Below are 23,547 nucleotides of genomic sequence, written 5' to 3'. Positions count from 1 at the left end.
AAATGAAAAATTTGAATTAACTTTGAAAGTCCTTTTGAAAATTGTTAATCTTCTTCATCATTTTCGTCTACATTGGTTGTCCACTTTCGTATCCTCTCCCGGGCCTTGATGCTCGCAATTCGTTTCGGTCTAGTACTTCTTTGCGTTGTGTCTTGATGTTGCTCGTCAGTGTGATCGCTTGTAACATCCGAATGTGTCCCCGATACTTCCAACGGAAATAGTTTAACGATCGGTCGGGAAGTCTCACCATTGCTTGTCTGTATCCGTGCTGCTCGTACATGTCCATCATTGCCTCTGATAAGTTCATTAACTATACCTAGTTTCCAATTGACTCTAGGCGATTCATTATGTATTTGAACTATGTCTCCAATTTGAATAGATTGTTCGTTTTTTCCTAAAGTTTTGTGAAATTCACGCAATGAAGTTAAGTATTCGGACTTCCATCTGGTCCAGAAGTGTTGTATTAATAAAGTTTGTCTTTGTGCACATTTGTTGAGTTCTTTGTGGTTCATATAGGTTGGATGGTTGAATTCCTCTATGTCTATTTGCGGATATGGCAGTGTTGATATTCTTCTACCATACAAAAGATGAGCTGGGGTTAACGTCTCGCAATCTCTGATATCTGATGAAAAATATGTAAGTGGCCTGTCATTTAAAATTCTTTCTATTTCTGTCACGACAGTCTGTAGAGTTTCCATACTGACTTGAGTTCGTCCAAGTGTCTTTTTCAAGCTTGTCTTTGTTAGCGCAATAAGTCTCTCCCAGAATCCACCATACCACGGTGCGCGTTTTGGTATGAATTTCCATTCTATTCCTCGTGTAGACAACGTTTCTTTTAGTGTTGCCGATTCACATAATCTTTTTAGTTCCTCTGCTCCTGCGATGAAAGTAGTTGCATTATCTGATATAAGTGTCTTAGGTATTGATTTGCGGCTTACGAAACGCCTAAAAGCTTGAACAAACGAATGTTCGGTTAGGTTCGGTACCACCTCTAGATGAACGGCTCTGGTAGAAGCGCAGGTAAACAGGCATATATATGCTTTTGTTGAAATTCTATTTTCGTCTCTTACAAGTAATGCTCCTGTAAAGTCCACTCCAGTGACTGTAAAGGGGGGTGCTTCCTGTAATCTGATTTTTGGTAAAGGTGGTGGGTCTGGTGCAACGTACGATTTTCCATTCACTTTGAGGCAAATAACGCATTTGCGGAGTAATTTCTTTGCATACTGTCGAATAGTTGGTATCCAAAACGTTTGTCTAATATAGGTGACTGTAGCATTCATTCCACTATGAAGTAACTTTTCGTGTGCGTCCAATACAATTAGTCTAGTTAACGGATGATTTGCCGGTATAAGGTACGGAAATTTCGCTGATTCTGGTATTGGTGCGTTGTGTATTCTCCCGTTACATCTAATAAGACCGGTTTCGTCTAAGAAAAGTCCCAATTGTCGGACTCTGGGTACTTTATTTGTGTTTCTGTGTTGTGCTCCTCTCAGATATGACATTTCATCTGTATACGTAGACTCTTGACAATCTAGAATCCAAGTATTTACTGCTGTTTGAATTTCATTGACCTCCAGTGGTCCGCCTTTTCTGGAAATCCTATCCCGTCTACAGTTACGTATAAAACGGATGACATACGCGGTAATACGTAATAACTTCATGTAAGATCCATAGTTCGAAATATCCAATATGTTTTTTATACTGCTTAGACTATTTTGGTGCGTCATATTCAAGTTGTCCAATTCCTCTTCATTTTCTCTGTCATCTACCAGTGACGTCAAAACGGTGTTTGTTGCGCTGTTTAGTTCTGGCCATTTTGTACTATCTGTTAACCAATGTGGTCCTTTCCGCCAAAGTATACTCTGGTCAAATTGTTCAATTGTAAGTCCTCTTGTTAGAAGATCTGCCGGGTTGTTATCAGTAGGACAATACCGCCATTTGTATGGATGCGTCAATTCTGTTATTTCCTTCACTCGATTAGCTATAAAACGTTTCAAAGTCTTCGTAGATGTTAGCCAATGAAGAACGATGCTGCTATCTGACCAAAATACAATTTTTGGATAATTAAGTGTTGAATGAAGATGTGCAGCTAGTCGTGCGCCGATGATTGCTGCCATAAGTTCAAGTTGTGGGAGGGTTAAGCATTTGACTGGTGCTACTCTGGTTTTCGCCATTACTAAAGTTGTTTCGTTTTCGTTACTCAAATAAGCTGCTGCGCCGTACGCCTTTGGACTTGCGTCTGTAAATACATGAAGTACTAATTCTGTTGATGCTGATGGCTTGCTAAAATAATATCGAGGAATAGTGAATTGTATTGCCTTTTCCAAATCTTTGGTCAAATCTATCCACGTAGTCTTTAAATTATCTGGTATAAGTTCGTCCCAATCTAATCCACATTTCCATAACTCTTGTATCAGGATTTTCGCTCTAATTGTAACCGGACTAAGTAAGCCTAGTGGGTCATAAATCTTTGAAGAATATTTCAAAACTTCTCGTTTAGTTACATGTTGAAGTAGTTCCGGTGTAGGAATATCACGCTTAGGGTAAAAAATCTCGTCGCTACGACTGTTCCACAACATTCCAAGTATTTTGGTATACTTATCCGTATCTAGGACGTTTTCTTCTTTAGCTAATTCTAGTAATTTAGCACTGTTTGAACTCCATGATCTCAAGTTGAATCCAGCTCCAGCCATCAAGCTTCTTGCTTCTTTGAAATACGTAAGTAAATCTTCCTCTTTGTTCATACTAGACAATATGTTATCAACGTAAATATCTCTTTCTAGAATTTTAGCTGTTTCACTGTTTCCGAATTGTTTCAAATGTTTCTGTATTGTGGCGTTGAGTATAAAGGGCGAAGACGTCGCTCCAAATAACACTGCTTTGAACCTGTACGTTTTCAGCTGACTTCCTGGATTTGTAGGGTCACTAAGCCATAAAAATCGGGTAACATCTCTATCTTCTTCGCTCAATCCAACATGTAAGAAAGCTTTCTCAATATCAGTACATGTAGCAAACTGGTTGGCTCTAAACTGTACAAGGAGTTTTGTCAAATCATTTAATTTTGGTGGTGTGTCCATAAGACAATCATTTAGACTTGGATGACTTGGTGATTGACGACAACTGCAGTCGTATACTATTCGTATAGGAGTTGTGCTAGATTCCTTGTGTATAGGGTGGTGTGGAATGTAATGAATTTCCCCGCCTTTTTGTTCATTTTCATCTACTGTCTCAATAAATCCTCTTCGTTCCTGTTCGGCGATTATATCTCCATACTTCTTTAGTAGTTTAGGATCTTGACTAAGTTTTTTAATAACGTTCTCTGTTCTTCTTCTTGTGACTGTATAGTTTGATGGTAGTTCGTCATGTTCCTGTTTCCATGGCAATTTTGCTAAGTATTTATTACCTCTGAGTTCAATCGAAGTGTCTTGATATATTTCCAAAAAATCCGTATCGTCTTCGTCTGTTTCCTTTGAGTTAATACCAATCGATTCCAATCTCCAAAATGTTTCTATATCATGCTCCTCCGTTTTATGATTAACAAGAATATTAAAAATGCTAGTACCCATCAACGAGTTATCCCTCTTGTCGCTTACTGGACCGGAAAGTAAGAAACCTAACTTTGACCTCACGGCGGTTGGACCATTTCCCCGTATGACTTCATCCTCGACTAAATCCCAGTAGTAATCAGCTCCGATCAATAACGATATTTCGAAAGACTCGTCCTGTGTTACCGGATGTGCTAACTTAAGTCCCCGTAAATAATTCAGTCCTCTGTTGATGTGGCGAATATTGTTCTGCAAAGGTATGGCAATCATTGGTACAATTAGAACGTTTATCGGTATTTTCTGTCCTGCATCTGTTTCTACGAATACTGTCGATTTATCTAAATGTCTTACGTTTTTGTTTCTATCTCCAAATGATGATAACTGTAGAATTTCAGTTCCCTCTGACTGTAAATTAAGTTTTCTGGCTAAATCTTCGGTCACAAATGATCTCTGTGCTCCCTCGTCAAAAAGTATATGGGTATCTCTACATGAGTTGTCTGACCATACGGGTGCTACTGCAGTTTTTAAGAGAACATTTGTACGTACCTCGACTGACGATGAGTATAAAATTGACGTGTCCTCTTCCTTCCGATCCGTGTCATTTACCAAATGTACAGATGTCTGATTAGCTTGTCCATTGTTACCATGAAAATTCATATGCTGTTGGCTGTAATTTGTATTTTGCACGCTTTGTCTACTTCTGTCATTATCGTAGTTCTTGTTGTTAAATTGGCGTACAGTACACAGACTTGTGTGATGTCTTTTGTTGCAATTTCGGCATAAGTGTTTTGACTTACATTCATGTATACGATGTATTCCAAGGCAGTTGAAACACAATTTCTCCCGTTTTACAATGTTCATGCGTGCTGCTGGATCAGATACGTTTGCGCAATGCGCTGGTGCGTGTACATCGCGGCAGAATACACAAGGTTTAGTGTCTAAATTCTGGCGTATATTTCTTGTATTTGGAGCTTGATTTTGGCGGGGTTTTGTTGATTTAGTTCCGGTAAAGAAAGATGATGTACTTGGTAAATTGCTAGAAGTTTCAGTGTCTTGTCCCGCATCAATTATGTTTATTTCATTGCAAATACTTTTCCGGAGGTCTCGTAATGACCAGTTTTCTGTTCCATGTTCACGGGCAAGGTTTTTTTTAATTTCTCCCGGTAATTTTTGCAAAATAATTGGTACAAGTAATGTTCCATACGAGTCTTGTGACTGGCCTAAAGATTCTAGCCCTCTGACGTAAGTTTCCATTTGATCATAGAATTGTCTCAAACTAATAAGATGGTTTCGTGGTGATGGGATGTCTAATAATGCTTGAATGTATGCTTGCGTGATTTTGTGTGTTTGTCCGAATCTTTCCTTCAATAAAATAATGGCGTCTGCATAGTTTGCATTGGTGAGCGCAAAACCAGCTATGGTGCGTAAAGCTTCATTTTGTAACTGCGCTTTGAGGTAATTAAATTTCTGGACATCGGTCAATGAAGGGTTTAAATGTATGGCGCATTCATACGAATCCCAGAAAGTTTGCCACTCTAATATATTCCCTGTGAATATTGGAAGTGAGAGTTTTGGTAAGAAGTGATTCTGACTGCTTGCGGATGTATACGAATTTATACTCACTGTGTTACTAGCTTGAGAGAACGGATTTTGTGACGACTGCGTGCATGAGTTTTCTGTAAGGTTTGCTGAGACGAACGGTTGAGAGTCAACATTTAATATCTGGGATGAAGTTTCACTCTGACGTGTCTTTGGTGTGGTATGAGTATCTCTAACAAAATTTCTTATGTGTCTGATTTTGGTTTCTAACGTAATACAATACTCATCTGAATCTAGAATTTCAATTTCAATATCTTCTGCTTCCGCTAGCTGGAGTATCTGCTCGTTCAAATTGTTCAATATCTTTTGCTTCTGAAGAAGGTTTTCAAATGTTGCCGTCAACTCTTCTGGATCGAAATCTGTTTCTTGCTTCGCTGCATCTATCTTCCGAAAAAGTTTTGTAACAGCACTTCTGTTCCCGGATCTTATCGCTTTGAGCTTGCTTAAATCCTGGTCACGGCACCATAAATGTGGAGGTTAAAAGTATGATATTTTCGCTAATATAAACAAACACGTCTGTTCAGCCATAACTTTTAATAACAACTCAAAGAGCCCACGGCGACGTCACTGAAGTCACCAACGTCGCCAATGGTAATGTACAAAAGATCTACAAACTTAGGAACGTCGTAATCCCGCGGTAATCTCGACAACATCCAACATCCGATGGATTTAGTGTAAAGATGTCATACACAGTCAGAGAAAAACATGACATTGTGCAATGCCAATCATATAAATTGTGGTCTGAATCTGAAATGTCAGTAACTGCTAGTAGTTCTTTGTTAATTCATTTATCATTGTTATTTGACTTAGTTTCTTTTTTCACCTGATCTGACATCGGACTTAGTTTCCTTTAAAACTGAGTTTAACTGTGCTTATTTATGTGTGCTTGATTAATCTACAAGTGGAGAAAAATATGTTTATACCCGTCGCAATTTTGAGCTTGTCCCAAGTCAGGCGACTTGTGCCTTTGTTAACTCTTGTTTGTTTTTAATTTTTGTTCAAATGTTTGTTTTGAGTTAGTATGCTGCCTATTTCCACTGATCTTGTACACATATTTGTTAAGGGGCCAGCTTAAGCCAAGTTGTGGATGCGGTGTTATCTCGCTGTGTTGAAGAACTATTGGTGGCCCTCTGCTTTTTTTTGTGTTCTGTAATCGGTCAGTTGTTATATCTTTCTTTAAGCACATTCTCCATTTCCATTCACAATTTTGTTTCATAAGAATACAAATACCGGAACGGATGGAAACCTCAAAACACACTTTGTCAACATCTGAAAACCTTGGATTTGGTTGTTCCAAAATTTGTTTGGTAGTACACATTTGCAATAAAACTGGTATTATCTTTGTGTTTCAAACATATACTTCACGCAGTTTTCTTCAATGCAAAGAAGCTATTAACAACTGTCATATAAGTGTTAGGTTAAGTCAGCTATTAAAACATGTTATACCCTATAATGTCGTCGATAGCTGCATGTACTAAGTCGGGAATAAAACAGAATCATCTTTCGTTCATTTGTTTGAAAAAGTACAGCGTTCGATGTTGTCAATTATATTGCCCCTCCTATTTACTATTTTTATTTACATTTTACTCGCAGTACTTGCTGTATATAGAATAAAGAAGGTTACTTGCAATTGACGACAATTCAATGGGAGACCAACCTAGTATACCTTTTTGTGGTTATTTGTCACATATGACGTGGCTCTGTACTTTGACATTCCGTTATTGTAATTTTGTGTCAGGATAATTGTTTGTTTACATATTTGGTTGTTTAACTGTGATTAAAAAAATAACACAATGTTGATTGCTGCACCCCTATTTTTGACATTTTTACTTATTATGACTGTTTGTTTTGTTCAACCATTGTTGTCAATATGATATTATTTTATGCGACTGTCACACAAGTGAATGATTTATCTAGCTATGAAAACAGGTTTAACAGACGTTTTAAAAAAAATGAAAATGCATGTACTAAGTCTGGAATATGAAAGTTGTTATACATTCGAGTGATGTGTTTGGGCTTTTGATTTTGCCACTTGATTTGGGACTTCATTTTTTGAAATTTCCTCGGTGTTGAGTATTTTTGTGATTTTACTTTTTGTTTTATATGTCCATACATAGATCATGTAGATACCAACATTTTATTATTTCAAACATCGTTTTTCACATTTTTTGATTGTGCTAATTAGATAATTTTTCACACTTCTGATTTAATCTTTGTCCGATATATTGCCCTACAGCTACACACAATAAGTAATTGAAAAAACACCTTAATTGGTCATCTACCTCAATAACTAATCTCAATATTAACTAGGGATTACAATTCAAGAGGTAAAGACAATTATTACTTTACCAAAATTATCATAAAATATGCATATTTAAATTGTTTTGTATGTACCATGCCTTTTACTTAGGTTAATGATATAACGATCAATACTGTAACAGTTTAATTTTTAACTAAGAAAATAAATCAATTAATATATGCCTAAAGTATACAAAACTGTTTTATCAAGTTAAATATATTTTATTTATTGAATATGAAAAACAGAACGGTACATTTTAAACATGATATATTGACCATAATAATAATTTTAGAATTTGTTCATTGTAATCAGAATGAAAAAAAAAGTAATCAGGATTACAATGTATTTTGAAAAGTCATTTATCAAATTAAATTACATGTAATCAGATTTTGGCTGATTAATGATTACAAGGTTTACTTGAAAAATTTTAATCAATTACAGCAGATTAATCATTACAATTACCCCAAGTCTAGTTTAGTTATGACAAAATCTTAGTAAATATGGTTATAATTAAAAATACCAAATAATCGCTGTTATATTCTTGGTCAAACACATCAGGTTGGACAATATATATAAAAGCAATTAGAACAAAATGTTCCTTAAGTTCACTATTTATTCATCAATTTCAAACTTACATTTTTTTCAATTTTTTCAAATCATCGAACAGACCGGATATATCATTCACGCTATTGAAAGACATCCATCTGCAAATAAGGTAAAAAGATATCAATTATCATCCAAGAATAAATTTAAATCAATGAATTGCTTTCAAAATAAGTTGATTTTCGCATAAAACTGACCACCGTTTCTTTTTAATTTGTGATTTTCTGAAGGCATTTAAGATTTAGTGAAAATATTTGATTAATACGAAAGGGGCTTTTCAAATTTACTCTTTGATATATTGAGTTTGGAATTTCCCCAAAAATGGAAACGAAATGCAATTAAACACAAAATGTCATGTTCATAGTTTACAACAGCACCTTTGTCGTACCTAAATCCCATCTGAAAATATAAATTTGTGCGAAACTGGTCATAAAGAGACAAGCTATTATTTAACTGTTACTATCAATCACAAAAACATTTGAATTATTTGAAACAAAAATTTGTTAAATATTTTGTGAAAAATCTTATTAGAGGTATTTCTTTTGAGTTATGGTTATACAGATTGGCTAAAAATTTCCAAGTCCATCAATGGCATTCAGTCTCTTTCTTGACTTAACATATGAAATTAAGATGATATCTCCCAAACTATGTATTTAACACAATAAGATTTGAACATTTGGAAACAGACATATAAATAAGAAAATAGAAAGATACAAAAGGGAGAATTTAAATAACCAATTTAAGGCTAGATTTTTTTAAAGACTACTAGAAGACGAAATTATTACTGCTGACATACCTGAAGCCTGTTAGGAATGATTCCGGTAATAGAACTGGGCATGTTACACACCAAATTGAAAAGAATGTGATGTAAATTTACAGGTTAATAATTGTCACTGTGACAGACAACCGCAAAACGAAATATTATTGAAGTTTACCACCGGGTGACATTTCTTAAATATAAGATGAAATACATTGTGTTATATTTACATGATTTAAGTATGTAGGCATTTTTTTAAAGACAAGTGATGATCATTTCAAATTTTAGTTGGGAATTTTTTGCACTCAATAAACTAGTCGGAATTTGCGTGTTTTATGGAAATGAATACAGTTTTAGTGACTATACGTTCTTTGTGCTTTTCTGTATTTCCAATTCAAATTCGTTGAACGAGGAAAGAACAAAGCGTCTGTTTTTATTGCCAAATAGTATTCCAAAATAATAAGCTTTATACTGTCTTGTTAAAAAAAACCTGTCAACGCATGAGCCACTAATCATACACGAATCGGCTGAAAAATATATCTGAATGGATATAAAATAGTTGAAGAAACAAACTTTAAAGTTTGGCGCTTCATAAATTTGGAAGTTAAGATTATATTTAAATATAAATCGAACCAAAATATTAATGAGGTTAAATATAAATTAAGAAAAACGTCAAGATAAGAATAGTAATCAAGGAATTCATTACAACGCAAAAAACGAAAACTGAAATACAAATTCATAGGCGATACAATAACACACAGAAAACACTTACTCCGAATCATGCAAATTGAAACATGATATATCATTAGATAAATCCAACAAGATAATCCGTCTTTTTATATACTAAATAATTACTTACAATTCTTCCAATTCATAAAGTTCTCGAAAAACACCCTTTTCAACCAAGTTGATATTATTTCTTGATACTTTTCTGACGAAAAAATATAAAACAAAGTTTTTGAAAACATTACCATTGGTGAAAAATAAAACTTTTATAGAAACAACAAAAGGTACATCAATATTTGTTATTATTATACATTTCAAAACTCAAAGTTCCATTGTGATAATAAGCTTCAGTATTGAGGAGGACGGAATCATTCATAAAATGTTATAATACTAAAAACTGTAAATCTCATTCGATAATCATGATTAAACCTAATCAAGGAAACGAGACGTTTTTTTACGACAATTGGAAGACATCCGTGATTCTCAATTGAACAGGCATTCATTAGTGTTCAACCAACTAGTTATATCGGCAATGTTATTTTCTAATGATGACTCTTCACTTTTACCACTTAAGGGGGTACCTAATACGTCAGGGAGCTAAATCTTAAAAAACAACTGAGCATTTTAATCACATTCTATTATAATGAGTCAAGAGAAAAGAAATCAAGTTTTTCGAGAATCAAAATAAGTGTTTATGAAACTATATACACCATACCAAATTATTTCTGTAAATTGTGCGGGTCAATTTTTTAGAAATTTTCCTATTTAGGTCAGAGTAAATATTTCCTCAAAACTATAAGAAAATTAAACGAGATAATTCTACCTTAGACAAAGTGTTTGGAACCCCCTTAAAAGCTTTGATTTGAGACCGTTTTATAAGCAGCAATTGGGATAAGAAACGAATATCGTGTTATACTACATATGCGTGAGTATGATACTGATATTCAAATCCCGCGAATCCATTTTGCATATGAACTTCAAATGTAGCCAGATCTTAGATTACATGTATATAAATCCGTGTGCCATGGTCGAAAGCTTTCACATTGGGAGTCTTATTTCTTTTTAAAATGTATAAACCAATCAAACCATAGAATTAAGAATTTAAAAGAAAATTTTTCGTCTATATGATTTTCTGTATTTGATTTGTTCATATCAAACAGCAACAGACGTTAAGTAATAATTTTCTTATTTCTTGTTTAATATATTTGGTTTCGTTCTGTTAAGAGGCTTCTGAATAAAAGTAACTAAAGTTACGTACATGAGCTGAAGATGCAACATTCCTTCAAACGTTCCATTTCTCAAAATATGAATTAGATTCACTTGTAGTTTCCTAAAAAAAATTATTGAATAATTGTTTTGAAAAGTGCTCCAAAATTAATTTTGTTCAGCATAAAAAAATATAAAAAACATGATAGGTTTTTATACACTTACAAGAAGAAGAAACTAAATTGAAGTTGCTATTTGAAATAAAAGTACATGTACCACTAGCAGTGTCTTTTCATAATGTGAACAGTTATTTTATACATTTTGTATACAAATTATGACGTACAAAATAAAAAAAAAACCACGTTATAATGTTAATGCGCTTTTCTGGATTGACTTAATCAGGAACGCGCAAAGCAGAATATTTGAAAGCAAACGATTTTGAAGAACTTTAACAGCTTAACAGCTATGGATATTACAAAAAATAACATAAAATAATAGCCAATTACATCTAAAGTCAACTTTGCCTGAATGAAACGACACCTGAATTTCAAATAATTTCGAATATTATTAACGAATGAATTTAAAACAGGTTTGTTATAAATCATGTCACAGGCACTGACTACTGAATTGATGATAGCCAGTAGCAGAGCTTTTCACCCAGTGGTTAATAAAATTAAAACAGCTTGGTGCAATAACCATGCGCCCAAAGCGCGTTTCTGGATTTACCTTCACATGAAATGTTCAAAGCCGAATATTGAAAGCAAAGGAAGTACTATAACGTTTGAAGAGTTATATAACCTGAAGGAACAAAACAAATAGCATATTCTATCTATGGTTAGATTTGCCTAATGAGAGTTGGACCTGAGTTTCTAGAAACATCGATATTTATTAACGAACAATTTCAAAAAGGCCTGTTAATAATCATGCTAGTACCGAATTAATGACTACTCAACTGATTTAACCCTTTGCTGTAGAAAAAGAAAACAACATGTTCCAATGCGTGCGTAGCGAGCGCTTTTCTGAAATTACCTCCATCAGGAACACTCAAAGACGAATATTTGGAGGCAAGGATGTATAATATCATAAACAGTTGAAGAGCTACATAAACATAAGAAATCTCAAATTCCAGATTTTCCTTATGGGAGTTGAAACCCTTGTTTATAAAAAAACTTGAAATTTATGAACGGAAAAGTGTTGTAATAAATTGTGTAAGTACCAAAGAACTGAATACCGAACTGACGATTACGTCAGGAACTAAAAGTCTTCCAGTAGCGGTATCCACCGAATGATGTAAAAAAGAAAACAACACGTGTCAATTAAATTAGTGCGAAGCGGTTTTCATGATTTACCTCCATCAGAAAAGCTCAAAACTGAATATTTGAAAGCCAAGAAGGTAAAGGAACATGAATAGTTTAAAACTATATAACACGAAATAATACTAAACTATAACTTGGTAAACTCACATTTTGGTCATTGTAGAAAAGTGCTTAAAAACTCCAGCACCAACATCTGTAATCTCATTTTGTAGTAAGATGCTAAAAGTAGTAAAGTACTGTTTATATCTGAAATTGGGTGATGTTTAAGGATGTTCACTCCTCTTGTTTTAACTACATATGTTGTGCCATTCAAAAAATTTCCCTACTAAACCCTGCTTTTCTTTTCATATCTTTCTTATATAGCTAGCATATATATATATGCTTTTTGCAATAAAGTAAAATATACGGACACGTCCACTTGTATTTTTGTCCATCTGATGAGTTCAGCCTTTTTCAAATAATTGTTATAGTTCGTACTTATGTTGTACTGTTATACCACTGTCCCAGGTAAGGGGGAGGGTTGGGATCCCACTAACATGTTTAACCCCATTATTTATGTATGTGTCTGTCTCAAGTCAGGAGCCTGTAATTCAGTGGTTGTCGTTTGTTTATGTGTTACATATTTGTTTTTCGTTCAATTTTTTTTATATAAATAAGGCCGTTAGTTTTCTCGTTTGAATTGTTTTACATTGTCTTATCGGGGCCTTTCATAGCTGATTATGCGGTATGGCCTTTGATCATTGTTGAAGGCCGTACGGTGACCTATAGTTGTTAATGTCTGTGTCGTTTTGGTTTCTTGTGGACAGTTGTCTCATAGACAATCATACCATATCTTCTTTTTTATACAGTCAATAACTGTTTAGTGTCTTTAAATATCAGCTGTTTATGTACGAGGCTATGACACAAGGTGTTTGCGAGCTTTTAGCGAGCTACTACACCTGTTGCGAGGCGCGTACAAATACAGCTTATATTTAAAGACACTAAACAGTTATTGTCTTTATCCTGCAATTAATTATGTATATTATTTGTGTTTTGAAAGAAGCAAAAACAAATATTTTGTATTTATTTTTGATTTGAAAACCCTTGATGCCCGTGTATTAATACGATACAGTAATCACAATTTCAGCTGGAGACGGGTTCGCAAACAAAAAAGAATCTCGAATGGTCAACAATAATACATCGCTCAAAGTGAATAATTTTCTATTTTAACATAACAACTAATTTCAACAATAAACATAAATTACAAAACATTGTCTAATTTTAAACAGGAATGTACGAGTTGTCCTACCCTTCAGACTCGAAATTCATTAAACATGCATGCTGAAATTGACATGGTTGTTTTTGTTACACAATCATTCACATTTAAGTTTTGAAATCGATTGTTGTCATCGTAGAAAAGATTGCTGTTTATGTGTGCTGCAAATGTTTGCACCTGTCCTAAGTCAGGAATCTGATGTACAGTAGTTGTCGTTTGTTTATGTAATATATACGTGTTTCTCGTTTCTCGTTTTGTTTATATAGATTAGACCGTTGGTTTTCCCGTTTGAATGGTTTTACACTAGTAATTTTGGGGCCCTTTATAGCTTGTTGTTCGGTGTGAGCTAAGGCTCCGTGTTGAAGGCCGTACTTTAACCTATAATGGTTTACTTTTTAAATTGTTATTTGTATGGAGAGTTGTCTCATTGGCACTCACACCACATCTTCCTATATCTATGTTATCAAAAAATTGGTGTGATTCTTATATGAACTTGTTTGGCTTTATAAATATTTTGATATGAGCGTCACTGATGAGTCTTATGTAGACGAAACGCGCTTCTGGTGTACTTAATTACAATCCTGGTACCTTTGATAACTGTTATTGCTCTAAAAAAAATGTTTGAAAACAGACAGAACGTATAAAAGAAATTGTTACTTCGCAATCAATACGTCATTGGAATGCGACTGCAATACACATTCTGAGGTCACACAGGTTCATACAATACTTAGTCCGGCAGTGGGCGGAGCTTTAAAGCGATATCTGTATAGTATAAAAATTCAGTACAGCGATATCTGTAGGGCTGTATCTGTATAGTAGGACACCCAATTGCAGGATAAAAACATATAAACAGTTTAAAACGTCATATTTGAAAAACCTATAACATCTTTGATATTTTTTTCATAATTTTTGAGAAAAGAAATGTTACCAATGTTGATGTAAGGAAAGTCTAGAGAGAATTATTTCCCGCCAAATTTTCATTGGCTGATATTTCTAAACAATCTCATGGATCCTTATTTCATTTTGCTTTTTTAGTTCCTTTATTTATATACAATCAATTTTAAAATATTGTTATTTTTATAGAGAGTAGCGGACATCCTTAATTTTAAAACACAAAAAAATTAACATACAGAAACGTAATGTATTGATATTCGAGCCCGCGGCTTCAGCTGCCACTACAGATTATTATTCCTACTAGTGACTTGATTAGGCTGTAGAATGCATTGCTCATCGTAGCACTTTTATGTCTTTAGAACTTTTGCAAAATGGTCCTTCATACTCAAAAGTGTTTTTCTGTTTCATATATATACTGCTTATTATAACAAGTTACAAATAAAACAAGAAGACCTACTCAATGATAAAATATACTATTTTCATCGAAAGAAGAGAAGAGAATATATATATTCATACTCCCTTGAGAGATGCGGTGTACATTGCAAAACATTCATTCAGGATGAAATATTTATTTGTTATTTAGATTTACAGATCTTTAACTCTCCTCCGTACTTGAAGACGGAGATTAACCAACTACATGTACGGCTGAAATAAAAACCCATTCCAATCAAGAATGTGTCTTTCACCGGTAACCGAAAAGGTTAAACTTTAACACGACCTGAAATTGGATAAGGATATGCATGAGTAAATAATAGTATCGTATCTATAATCCCTAACGAGATGCAGTACCCATTTTAAAAAAAATCATATAAGAGTGAACATTTGTATATCTTTAATGTCTCTTTAATACATGAGGAAATACTTCAAAGCATCTCTTTTGTTGTAACTATTGATAATATGATTATGGGAGAGTAAGGAAGCTTAAGTCATTCAATCATTTCATTAAACCTTTAGAATCTCAGATTTTAATATATAGTTGGTGTTGATTTTTATCTATTATATATTGTGACTTTTATGTACTAATTTAACTGATATAATTTTTATGTACTGATATAACTTTATATAAAATATTGTCTCTTTTACAAGTAGTTGAATCAATTTCAATTCAACAAAATTCCTAAATATAAAAAAAAGCTTCTTAATCTAAAGTCAGTGGCCAATGACCTAGGAGGCAGACCAACGAAATAGTCATTACAGTGATTTTATAATTATCATACTGGAAAGAAAATATCATTCATCTATATCACATCTATCTTACGTTAATTAGTAGTTCCTATCAAACTGAATTATAGATAAAACTTAACAAATGGTTATGACTCAGCAGGAAAACTAAAACGTACATGATGTATGTCTCACCTTCTGTGACTTTCGTCTCAGGCTAGAAAAGCCGGAAAATATGTTTAGAGAGACAAAATCTAAAAAACAACAACAAAGCAATGAACATTAAAAGAGGGCGAAAGATACCAGAGGGACAGTCAAACTCAAAAATCGGAAATAAACTGACAACGCCATGGCTAAAAATGAAAAAGATAAAATCAATAGATGATACATGTTACATGTACTAATGCATTCACAATATAACTATACACAATGAAAGAAATATAAACTTACAGTTTTTCAAGGTTCAACAAATTATCAAATACCCCCCTCTGCAAATACTGTAATTGGTTTCTTTGAACATTTCTAACGATTAAAAAAGATAAATGACATATAGTAATAATGCAAATAACTTTCAAGGTTAATTCCTGCTATCTCACTGTATATTTATTGACTCTAATTAACGGCCCAGCGAAATATAGTGTGTCTTTACTTTTAAGAATAAAAGCTGCTAAACATGTTTCATGATACCCAAAAATTTCACATAGTTCCAAGATAACCAGTTTTAACAAAGTCAATTGAAGGTACACTGAAGAATACTGGTAGATACTAGACAATTATGCACGTATGTTTTTCAATTGTATTCAATTTCGCACGCTTTCTCATTTTGTTTTATTAAAAGATTTGACCTACAGTTGGATACAGACCCAGTATAACCTGAAGTAAACAGTTAGTTTACTTAAATTCTCGCGTTTACAATAATTACGTTAACGATGTCAAAATTGAAATTTGAAATGTCTACCTGAGTAAACACGTGTTTACTCTGAGTCCGTTTAGTCAGAAGAAAACGGTCATTTACCTCTGATTTCACAAGTTTATTATTACGTGCATGTAAAAGTAAACGGTAGTTTTCTAAAGATTTCACAAGTTAACTTTTACGTGCACTTGGAGGTAAACAAGCGTTTATTTTTGCATTAAGTTATTGTGTAAATTATAAAATAAACTTCGTGTACATTTGGAAATGTTTTTGAATTTGTTAAAATGACTTTTATCTTTATATTTTATGTTCATGTATACGTGTTTAAAAACTGTAAAAATAAAAAATAAACCACTTTAATTCGGAATATTAGGTTTTAGTTTTGCAAACAATCAGATCCATTGAATAATTTTAAATAGCGGATTTTTTTATATTTTCTTTCAAAAGTTACATGTAAAAGTATCGTGTCAAATTATGCCAAAATTAAATACTGCAAAAATATGTGTACATGTCAAATTGTGTTGTATACATTATCATTGGGAATTAGTTAACAATCTTCACGGCAGATTCAAATAGGTTATGCGTCAAGATATAAAAGAAATGAAAGGTCAGTGTATCCAGGATATGATGACAATCTGCGTTAACAAGTGTTTTATACAATAAAAAACGAGCGTTTACCTTATACGTTTACTCTTGATGTCTATTGAAATGTCGATGTTAACGCAGAGTTAACGAGGCATTTACAGGAATGCACGCAAGTAAACGCCGCGCTAACTTTTTCAAGCCATCTACATGTTATGATTGGTCTGCACCCAACTGTAGCATCGATACTTCCCCCCTCTCATCCCATAGAGATGGGATATATTGATACGATTAATCCGTGCTGATATGAATGCCAACTGCATTAACCGTTTTTATTTTTTTTTTACATATTTCATAGTGTAAATGAACATAAAATGTGTTTTATGTTATGATAACATTTGCCAAAAAACAAAAGGAGAAAGATACCAAATGGAAATTCGACTCCATGTGTCGAACATAAACTGACAACGCCATGCCTGAAAAAACTTTAAGACAAACAAACAAACAATAGTACAAAAAACACAACATAGATAACTAAAAACCGAGAAACGTGAATCCCGCCAAAAACTCGTGGTGAACACAGGTGCTTCGGAGACCTCACTATGCAAAATATGTATACTCCATGAAATGCAATTCCAAACAATGTGATGAAAAACTCACCTGTCAACAAAGTTCCTATTAGTTGTTGTCAATTGATTCTTTAATATCAAGATACGATACAAGTCTATCGGAAACGGAAAAAAATAATGCACTCGAAATTGATATACTCATGCAATTGTAAAGTCTGTAAATTGTATTGTCCATGAATTTGTTGTATTTATAGATATCTATATCTATAATATAGTTTGTAGTTAAGTTTGAAGTACATTTTTGATGGAATAATAAACATATCCGTTTTTTAGACAGTGAAAGTCTACCACCGGGTGTAAGATTTTCAGTCGGAGTTGATCCCACTGCAATTGATAGCTTTGAAATGAGTTCTGGTCTTTGTTTGGGTTATGGTCTCTTTGGCACGTTCCATGTTTCCATTCTCAATAGACCAAACGTACAGCTTTTAAGCTAAGAGCGTATGTTTGAACGAGTAAGATGTCTTTCATAGGGTTTTCTCAATTTCTTAGCTTGTATTCTTTTACAAATTGTGTTGTCTTATTTTCCAGGACATAATCGTTTAATCGTTTTCCCTGCAGAATATTTAGGAATTAAATGCTTCTTTTTGTAACTTCATTGGGGTGTAAAAGCGTTGACTGAAGTACATTTTGTGTGAAGGGCTACCATTCTTAAAATGTGTACACGGTTAACGCTTTTACAACCCTATGAAGTTACAAAAAAAAGCATTCAATACTTGTAATTAATTTTTGTCGGTAGGATCATGAAAACACGATTTTTATCAAGTTTTTGGTGGTACCTCGTGTCATCATGAATGATAAATTTCATTGTGTAATGAAGTTGATTAAGGAATAACGCGAGATTGCAGTGTCGCCAATCAGAATAACGTATTATAGTGAAACATATATCTAATGTTATTATATATAAATACATTGTTCCTCATATTTATATTCTATTTAGTGTCTTACAACATTTTCAAAATGAGATATAATTCATCACAATGCAATGAATTTTATATTTACTAAATGCATCTACTTACAACACTTGCAGGTTATTCAATCCGCGTAGACTTTCATTATGTATACTTTCGATATCATTGTCACCCAAGTATCTAATAGAACAAAAGCAGAAGGTTGATATATAATAATCTAAAAAAGATGGTCGACTTCCGTTAAAAGCATTTGTCTAGAGCAACAGTGGTATTTTTCCATTGGAATTGTCATCAGTGGAGTTCACCGTTATCAAACAAAGTAGAATACATTATTTATGTAATTGATCTTTTCCTGGTCATTTTGCAATATAAAAGAAATAACCCTCAGCTATTTGCTTGCGTCGTTTGCTAATGGTTTGATATAATGGTTTCTATAACTTTTACCCGATTTATCCTTATCTGACCTGTTGATTATTATTATTTAATCAACATGTGGTGTGTTTGATTTCAGTTATTCATTGGTCAAATTCAATAAAGACATAAAATTTTCTACTCAATATTCTTATAGTGACGTCATGCCAAAAGACAGCCATGTCTGATGATGTCACAAAGAAAAAACATCTCTTTTTGAGATCATGTTAAAGGACGGAATACGTTTGCCAGTATATTGTATACAAATCATTAAGAGAAACCGATTCCACCAAATTGCTCGCGTTACTCGATATTGATCCTCTCTCGAAATTTAATAAATTTTGAATATTCAAAACGTTCGGCGAGCATCGGGTTTTAAATTTAAGATTAATTTCCTCGAGTGGAAAAATATCATATTAAACTAGATGCAGTAAAAGAATCAATGTATGAATTTAAATTTAACACAAGGTAAGTTAAATGTACTTTGAGATGTGCCAATCAATCCCGTATTCAGGTTAACAGTGCTTGAATTAAATGTTATTTGATTAAACATTACCATTATTACATGTAAGTTACTATATTCAAAAAAATAAATCAAAATATTTGAAATTGGTTTTACTAAGAATTGTATATTTGTGTCCTTTAAAATTTGTTAAATGAGTTATTTTATTGACAAATGTTATCAGCTCTAACTATAAAGAGTTAATGCACTTACAAAAAGTTGAGATTGTGCAAACCAAAGAACACTTCCTCTTTGATAGCTTTGATGAAGTTTCCAGCTAAATTTCTTGAAAAAAGAAAATAATTTACATCATAATACGTGAGTTTTAGTAAATGCTAAGCTTCGTCTTACGTAAAAGCATACAAAATTGTTTTAAATTGTCTTATTGGGAACTTTTATAGCTGACTATGCGGTATGGGCTTTGCTCATTGTTGAAGGCCGTACGGTGACCTATAGTTGTTAATGTCTGTGTCATTTTGGTCTCTTGTGGACAGTTGTCTCATTGGCAATCATACCACATCTTCTTTTTTATAATTGTGTTAATTTGTGTTTTTTGATTGAGTTAAGCCCTCCAATTGATATGTTATAGTGTGTTTTTCTATGTTGTGATGGCATACTATTGTTTCAGAAAAGGGAGAAGGCTTGGTACCATTAAAACGTTTAATCCCGCTACAAATGTTTGCACCTGTCCTAAGTCAGGAATCTGATGTACAGCAGTTGCCGTTTGTTTATGTAATTTATACGTGTTTCTCGTTTCTCATTTTTATATAGATTAGACCGTTGGTTTTCCTGTTTAAATGGTTTTACATTGCTTTGTTTTTGGTGGGGGGCCCTTTATAGCTTGCTGTTTGGTGTGAGGCAAGGCTCTGTGTTGAAGGCCGTACCTTGACCTATAATGGTTTACTTTTATAAATTGTTATTTGGATGGAGAGCTGTCTCATTGGCACTCATACCACAGCTTCTTATATCTAAATGTGTTAGAGGCACTACAGTTTTTCAGCATGTTATGTATATAACAATTCACGGATGTATAAACCTGTACAATGTTTAAGCATAGCAATCATTGTTTGATGATAAAATGCCACAATAAGTATTTTATTTCTAAAAGATTTTATAGCTGAATTTGTATAATCATCAAATCTAAACATCAACAAACCTGTTAAGTACAGAGGTGAGTTTAACATACAGGCTTTATATTCTCGAAAGAAATAGTTTCACCAGAAACATGCTTTCTGGAAGCTTTTAAAAAAAATTTGTTATAAATGTTAAAAAATATCGACTTACGTTTTGTTCCGTTTTCTATAGCAATACTTACAGGACTGTCAGATTTATTAGAGAGCGAAATGCTTTTGCTGGCAATTCTGTTATTCTATTCGATTTCAAAGACCTTTAAAAGAAATACTGAGTTTAAGTGAGGTAAATGTTTTTTTTTAAGAATAAGAATTCAGAATACAAAATGAAATATGCCATTCCTGGATTTCTATTATTTAGAAGCTTGACTGAATTGTATTTTTATGAACATTTTTTACAGTTTCAAATAAGCAATAAGTGATAACAAAAAATAAGATCAGTTTCCACAGCAATACTTACAGGAGTGTCAGTTTCTTTAGAGAGCCAAATGCATTTGCTGGCAATTCTGCTATTCTATTCGATTCTAAAGATCTATAAAAGTATCAAGTATCATATAATATCAAATATAACTGCATTAGTTTAAATCAATTTTTTTTTATAACTAATAAGAATAAAGGATAAAAAAATATGCAATTCCTAGATTTCTTTCATTTCTTAGCTTTATTGAATCGTATTTTATCCTTGTTTATATATTTACAAATACGCAATTAGAGATAACAAAAAAGATCGACTCGAAACTACAAGACGTTAAGTCATCGAACACAAAAATCGTCGTCTAACTTATAAAAAAACATAGCTTTCAAAACTAGTTAACGAGAACAAATGAAATTTTATGAAGTCTGCCAATAGCATACAAACTACAAAATAGACTTACAGGAATGTCAGATTACCCAAATCACTAAATGTATCATTCCTTATTGTCTCTATGTCATTTTCCTTTAAGTTCCTAAAAATATATATTGTTCTTATATCAAATTAACAACAGAGATAAATCGTAGTATTGATGTAAATTTAATGAGTTACCTTTCTATCTGTGTGTGTTGTACTTCATTATCAATATTAAGGTATTTTTCAAATGATAAAAGTCACGAAAAATGAACCATTAACTCTGTTGTATATGATCAAACAATATAAAGAAAGACAAAAATATCCGATCAATCTGACATTGAATTAGCACAGAAGTTTTATAATCCAGTAGATAAAAGTCCGATGAAGGTCGTATCGTACCACAAAAACAAATCTTTTTAAACATATTGTGTTTGATAAAATCTTGAATTTAAGAAAGCATTTATCTCTGCATTAAAATCAATGATAATCATACTTACAAACGATGTAAGGTGTATAAGGTAGAAAAGACTCCTGGTGTTATACCTTTGATGTTATTTGATTCTAAGTCTCTTAAAGTAAAAAATCACGTCCATTGTTATTTTTGTTAAGTATAATGTCTGATTAAAGTATTGTACAACATAGAACTTTTTCATAGTGTTAATTATAAGTTTATCTTAAAATTTGCCTTTACGTCCGAATAGCTTCGACTTCATACAATCAATTGTCAATTTTCTGCGCAGAACAACTTATATTTTGTTTTTATAAAAAATAATCTTTATTTCAAGAGGATAATTGCACTAATCTTTTTAGAATCCTCAAAATAATAATACCATATTGATTAGTACATACAATATTATAATAATATTGTTCCACATATTTATGTTCCAATGAGTGTCTCACAACATTTTCAAAATGCGATGTAATTCATCACAGTATATATATAATTTTATATTTATCAAGTTTAACTACTTACAACACTTGAAGGTCATGCAATCCGCTTAGACTTTCATTATTAATACTTTCAATGTCATTGCCACCCAGGTATCTAATAGAATAGAAAGCAGAAGGTTGATACATAATAATCTAAAAAAAAGATGGTCGACTTTCGTTAAAACCATTTTATCATGAGCAACAGTGATCTTTTTCCCTGGTGTTGTCATCCGTCATCACCGTTATCAAAACAATTAGAAAGCATTTATTTTTTTGATCTTTTCCTAGTCACTTTGAAATAAAAAAGAAATAACCCTCAGTTATTTGCTTGTCTCGTTTATAAGATAAAAAATAAGATAAAAATAATCTTTATTTCAAGAGTATAATCTTACTAATCTTTTTGAGAGTCCTCACAATAATAATACCATATTTATTAATACATCCAATATTATAATAATATATAAAACACAATATTAATTTGCACAATTTATGAAAAATTTGTAACATTTTGTTTTAACATGTACAAGTGTTCTACTGATCTTTATTTCAATTGGTAAACTGTTTCAAATTTGAGATCCAGTTTTTTAGGGGATTTGAAAGATTTAATAGTTTTTCATCAGCTGAATGTTAACTATTAGTTTGATAACCAGTAAATAAAGGTTTTCATGAAAATAGTCAAGAACCATATCATTTAATGTTTAAATACACGTATTGCCTTTTGATATTGAATTAATTTTCCACATTTAAACAGTTTAAACTATCAAACAATAAACTGAATGATGTCATTATTATAACCCTAGAAGATTTCTTTTATTAATAACTTAGTTATTCAACGTTTTGAAAACTACCCAACATATTGCAACAATAATCAAACAATGGCAGAATATATGATTTGAAATAAATAATACGTAATTGCATAGGTATATATTTTCATAACTTTTGTAATTATAGGTTTCATAACGAGTGAGAATTAGATATCGATTGATATCAACTCGAGTTATTTAATTTCAATAATAATAAACGAGCCTATGGCGAGTTTATTATTATTGAAATTAAATAACGAGAGTTGATATCTAGCGATATCTAATTCTCACAAGTTGTTAAACCTATTTCTCTTATGGCAAAAAGTTGTATGTGCGTGGCCTATTTGTTGCGAGTTGTGTTGCTACGGGCCGTTTTTCTTTGCAACGCGTACTGATCTGTATACTTTTTGAACTAATATGGTTTTATTTTTTTCGCTCATGGCTTATTTTATATATTTAAAAATGAGAAGACTCAGTTTAATTCAAACGATATTGAATTATCACAAGCTGTAAAACGTATGGTAAAAAACAAATGTTTTAATGATTATT

At 32.5% G+C, this 23,547-nt stretch overlaps 1 protein-coding gene across 1 annotated transcript; it reads right to left on the bottom strand.

Moving 5' to 3' along the window:
- Window positions 1–44: 44 nt before the first annotated feature.
- Window positions 45–22,342, bottom strand: LOC139500276 (uncharacterized). Its single transcript, XM_071289018.1, has 5 exons — window positions 22,239–22,342; window positions 21,312–21,383; window positions 20,897–20,968; window positions 19,520–19,591; window positions 45–5,586 (listed from the first exon to the last, which is right to left on the bottom strand). The coding sequence occupies exons 1-5, from the start codon at window positions 22,340–22,342 to the stop codon at window positions 45–47; spliced, it is 5,862 nt and encodes a 1,953-aa protein (XP_071145119.1).
- Between the last annotated feature and the right edge of the window lie 1,205 nt (window positions 22,343–23,547).

Source organism: Mytilus edulis, chromosome 13, assembly GCF_963676685.1.
Source record: "Mytilus edulis chromosome 13, xbMytEdul2.2, whole genome shotgun sequence".
In the NCBI taxonomy this organism is placed as follows: domain Eukaryota; kingdom Metazoa; phylum Mollusca; class Bivalvia; order Mytilida; family Mytilidae; genus Mytilus; species Mytilus edulis.
Note: the sequence above shows the minus strand (reverse complement) of the source record. Positions and strands in the feature narration are given on the sequence as shown.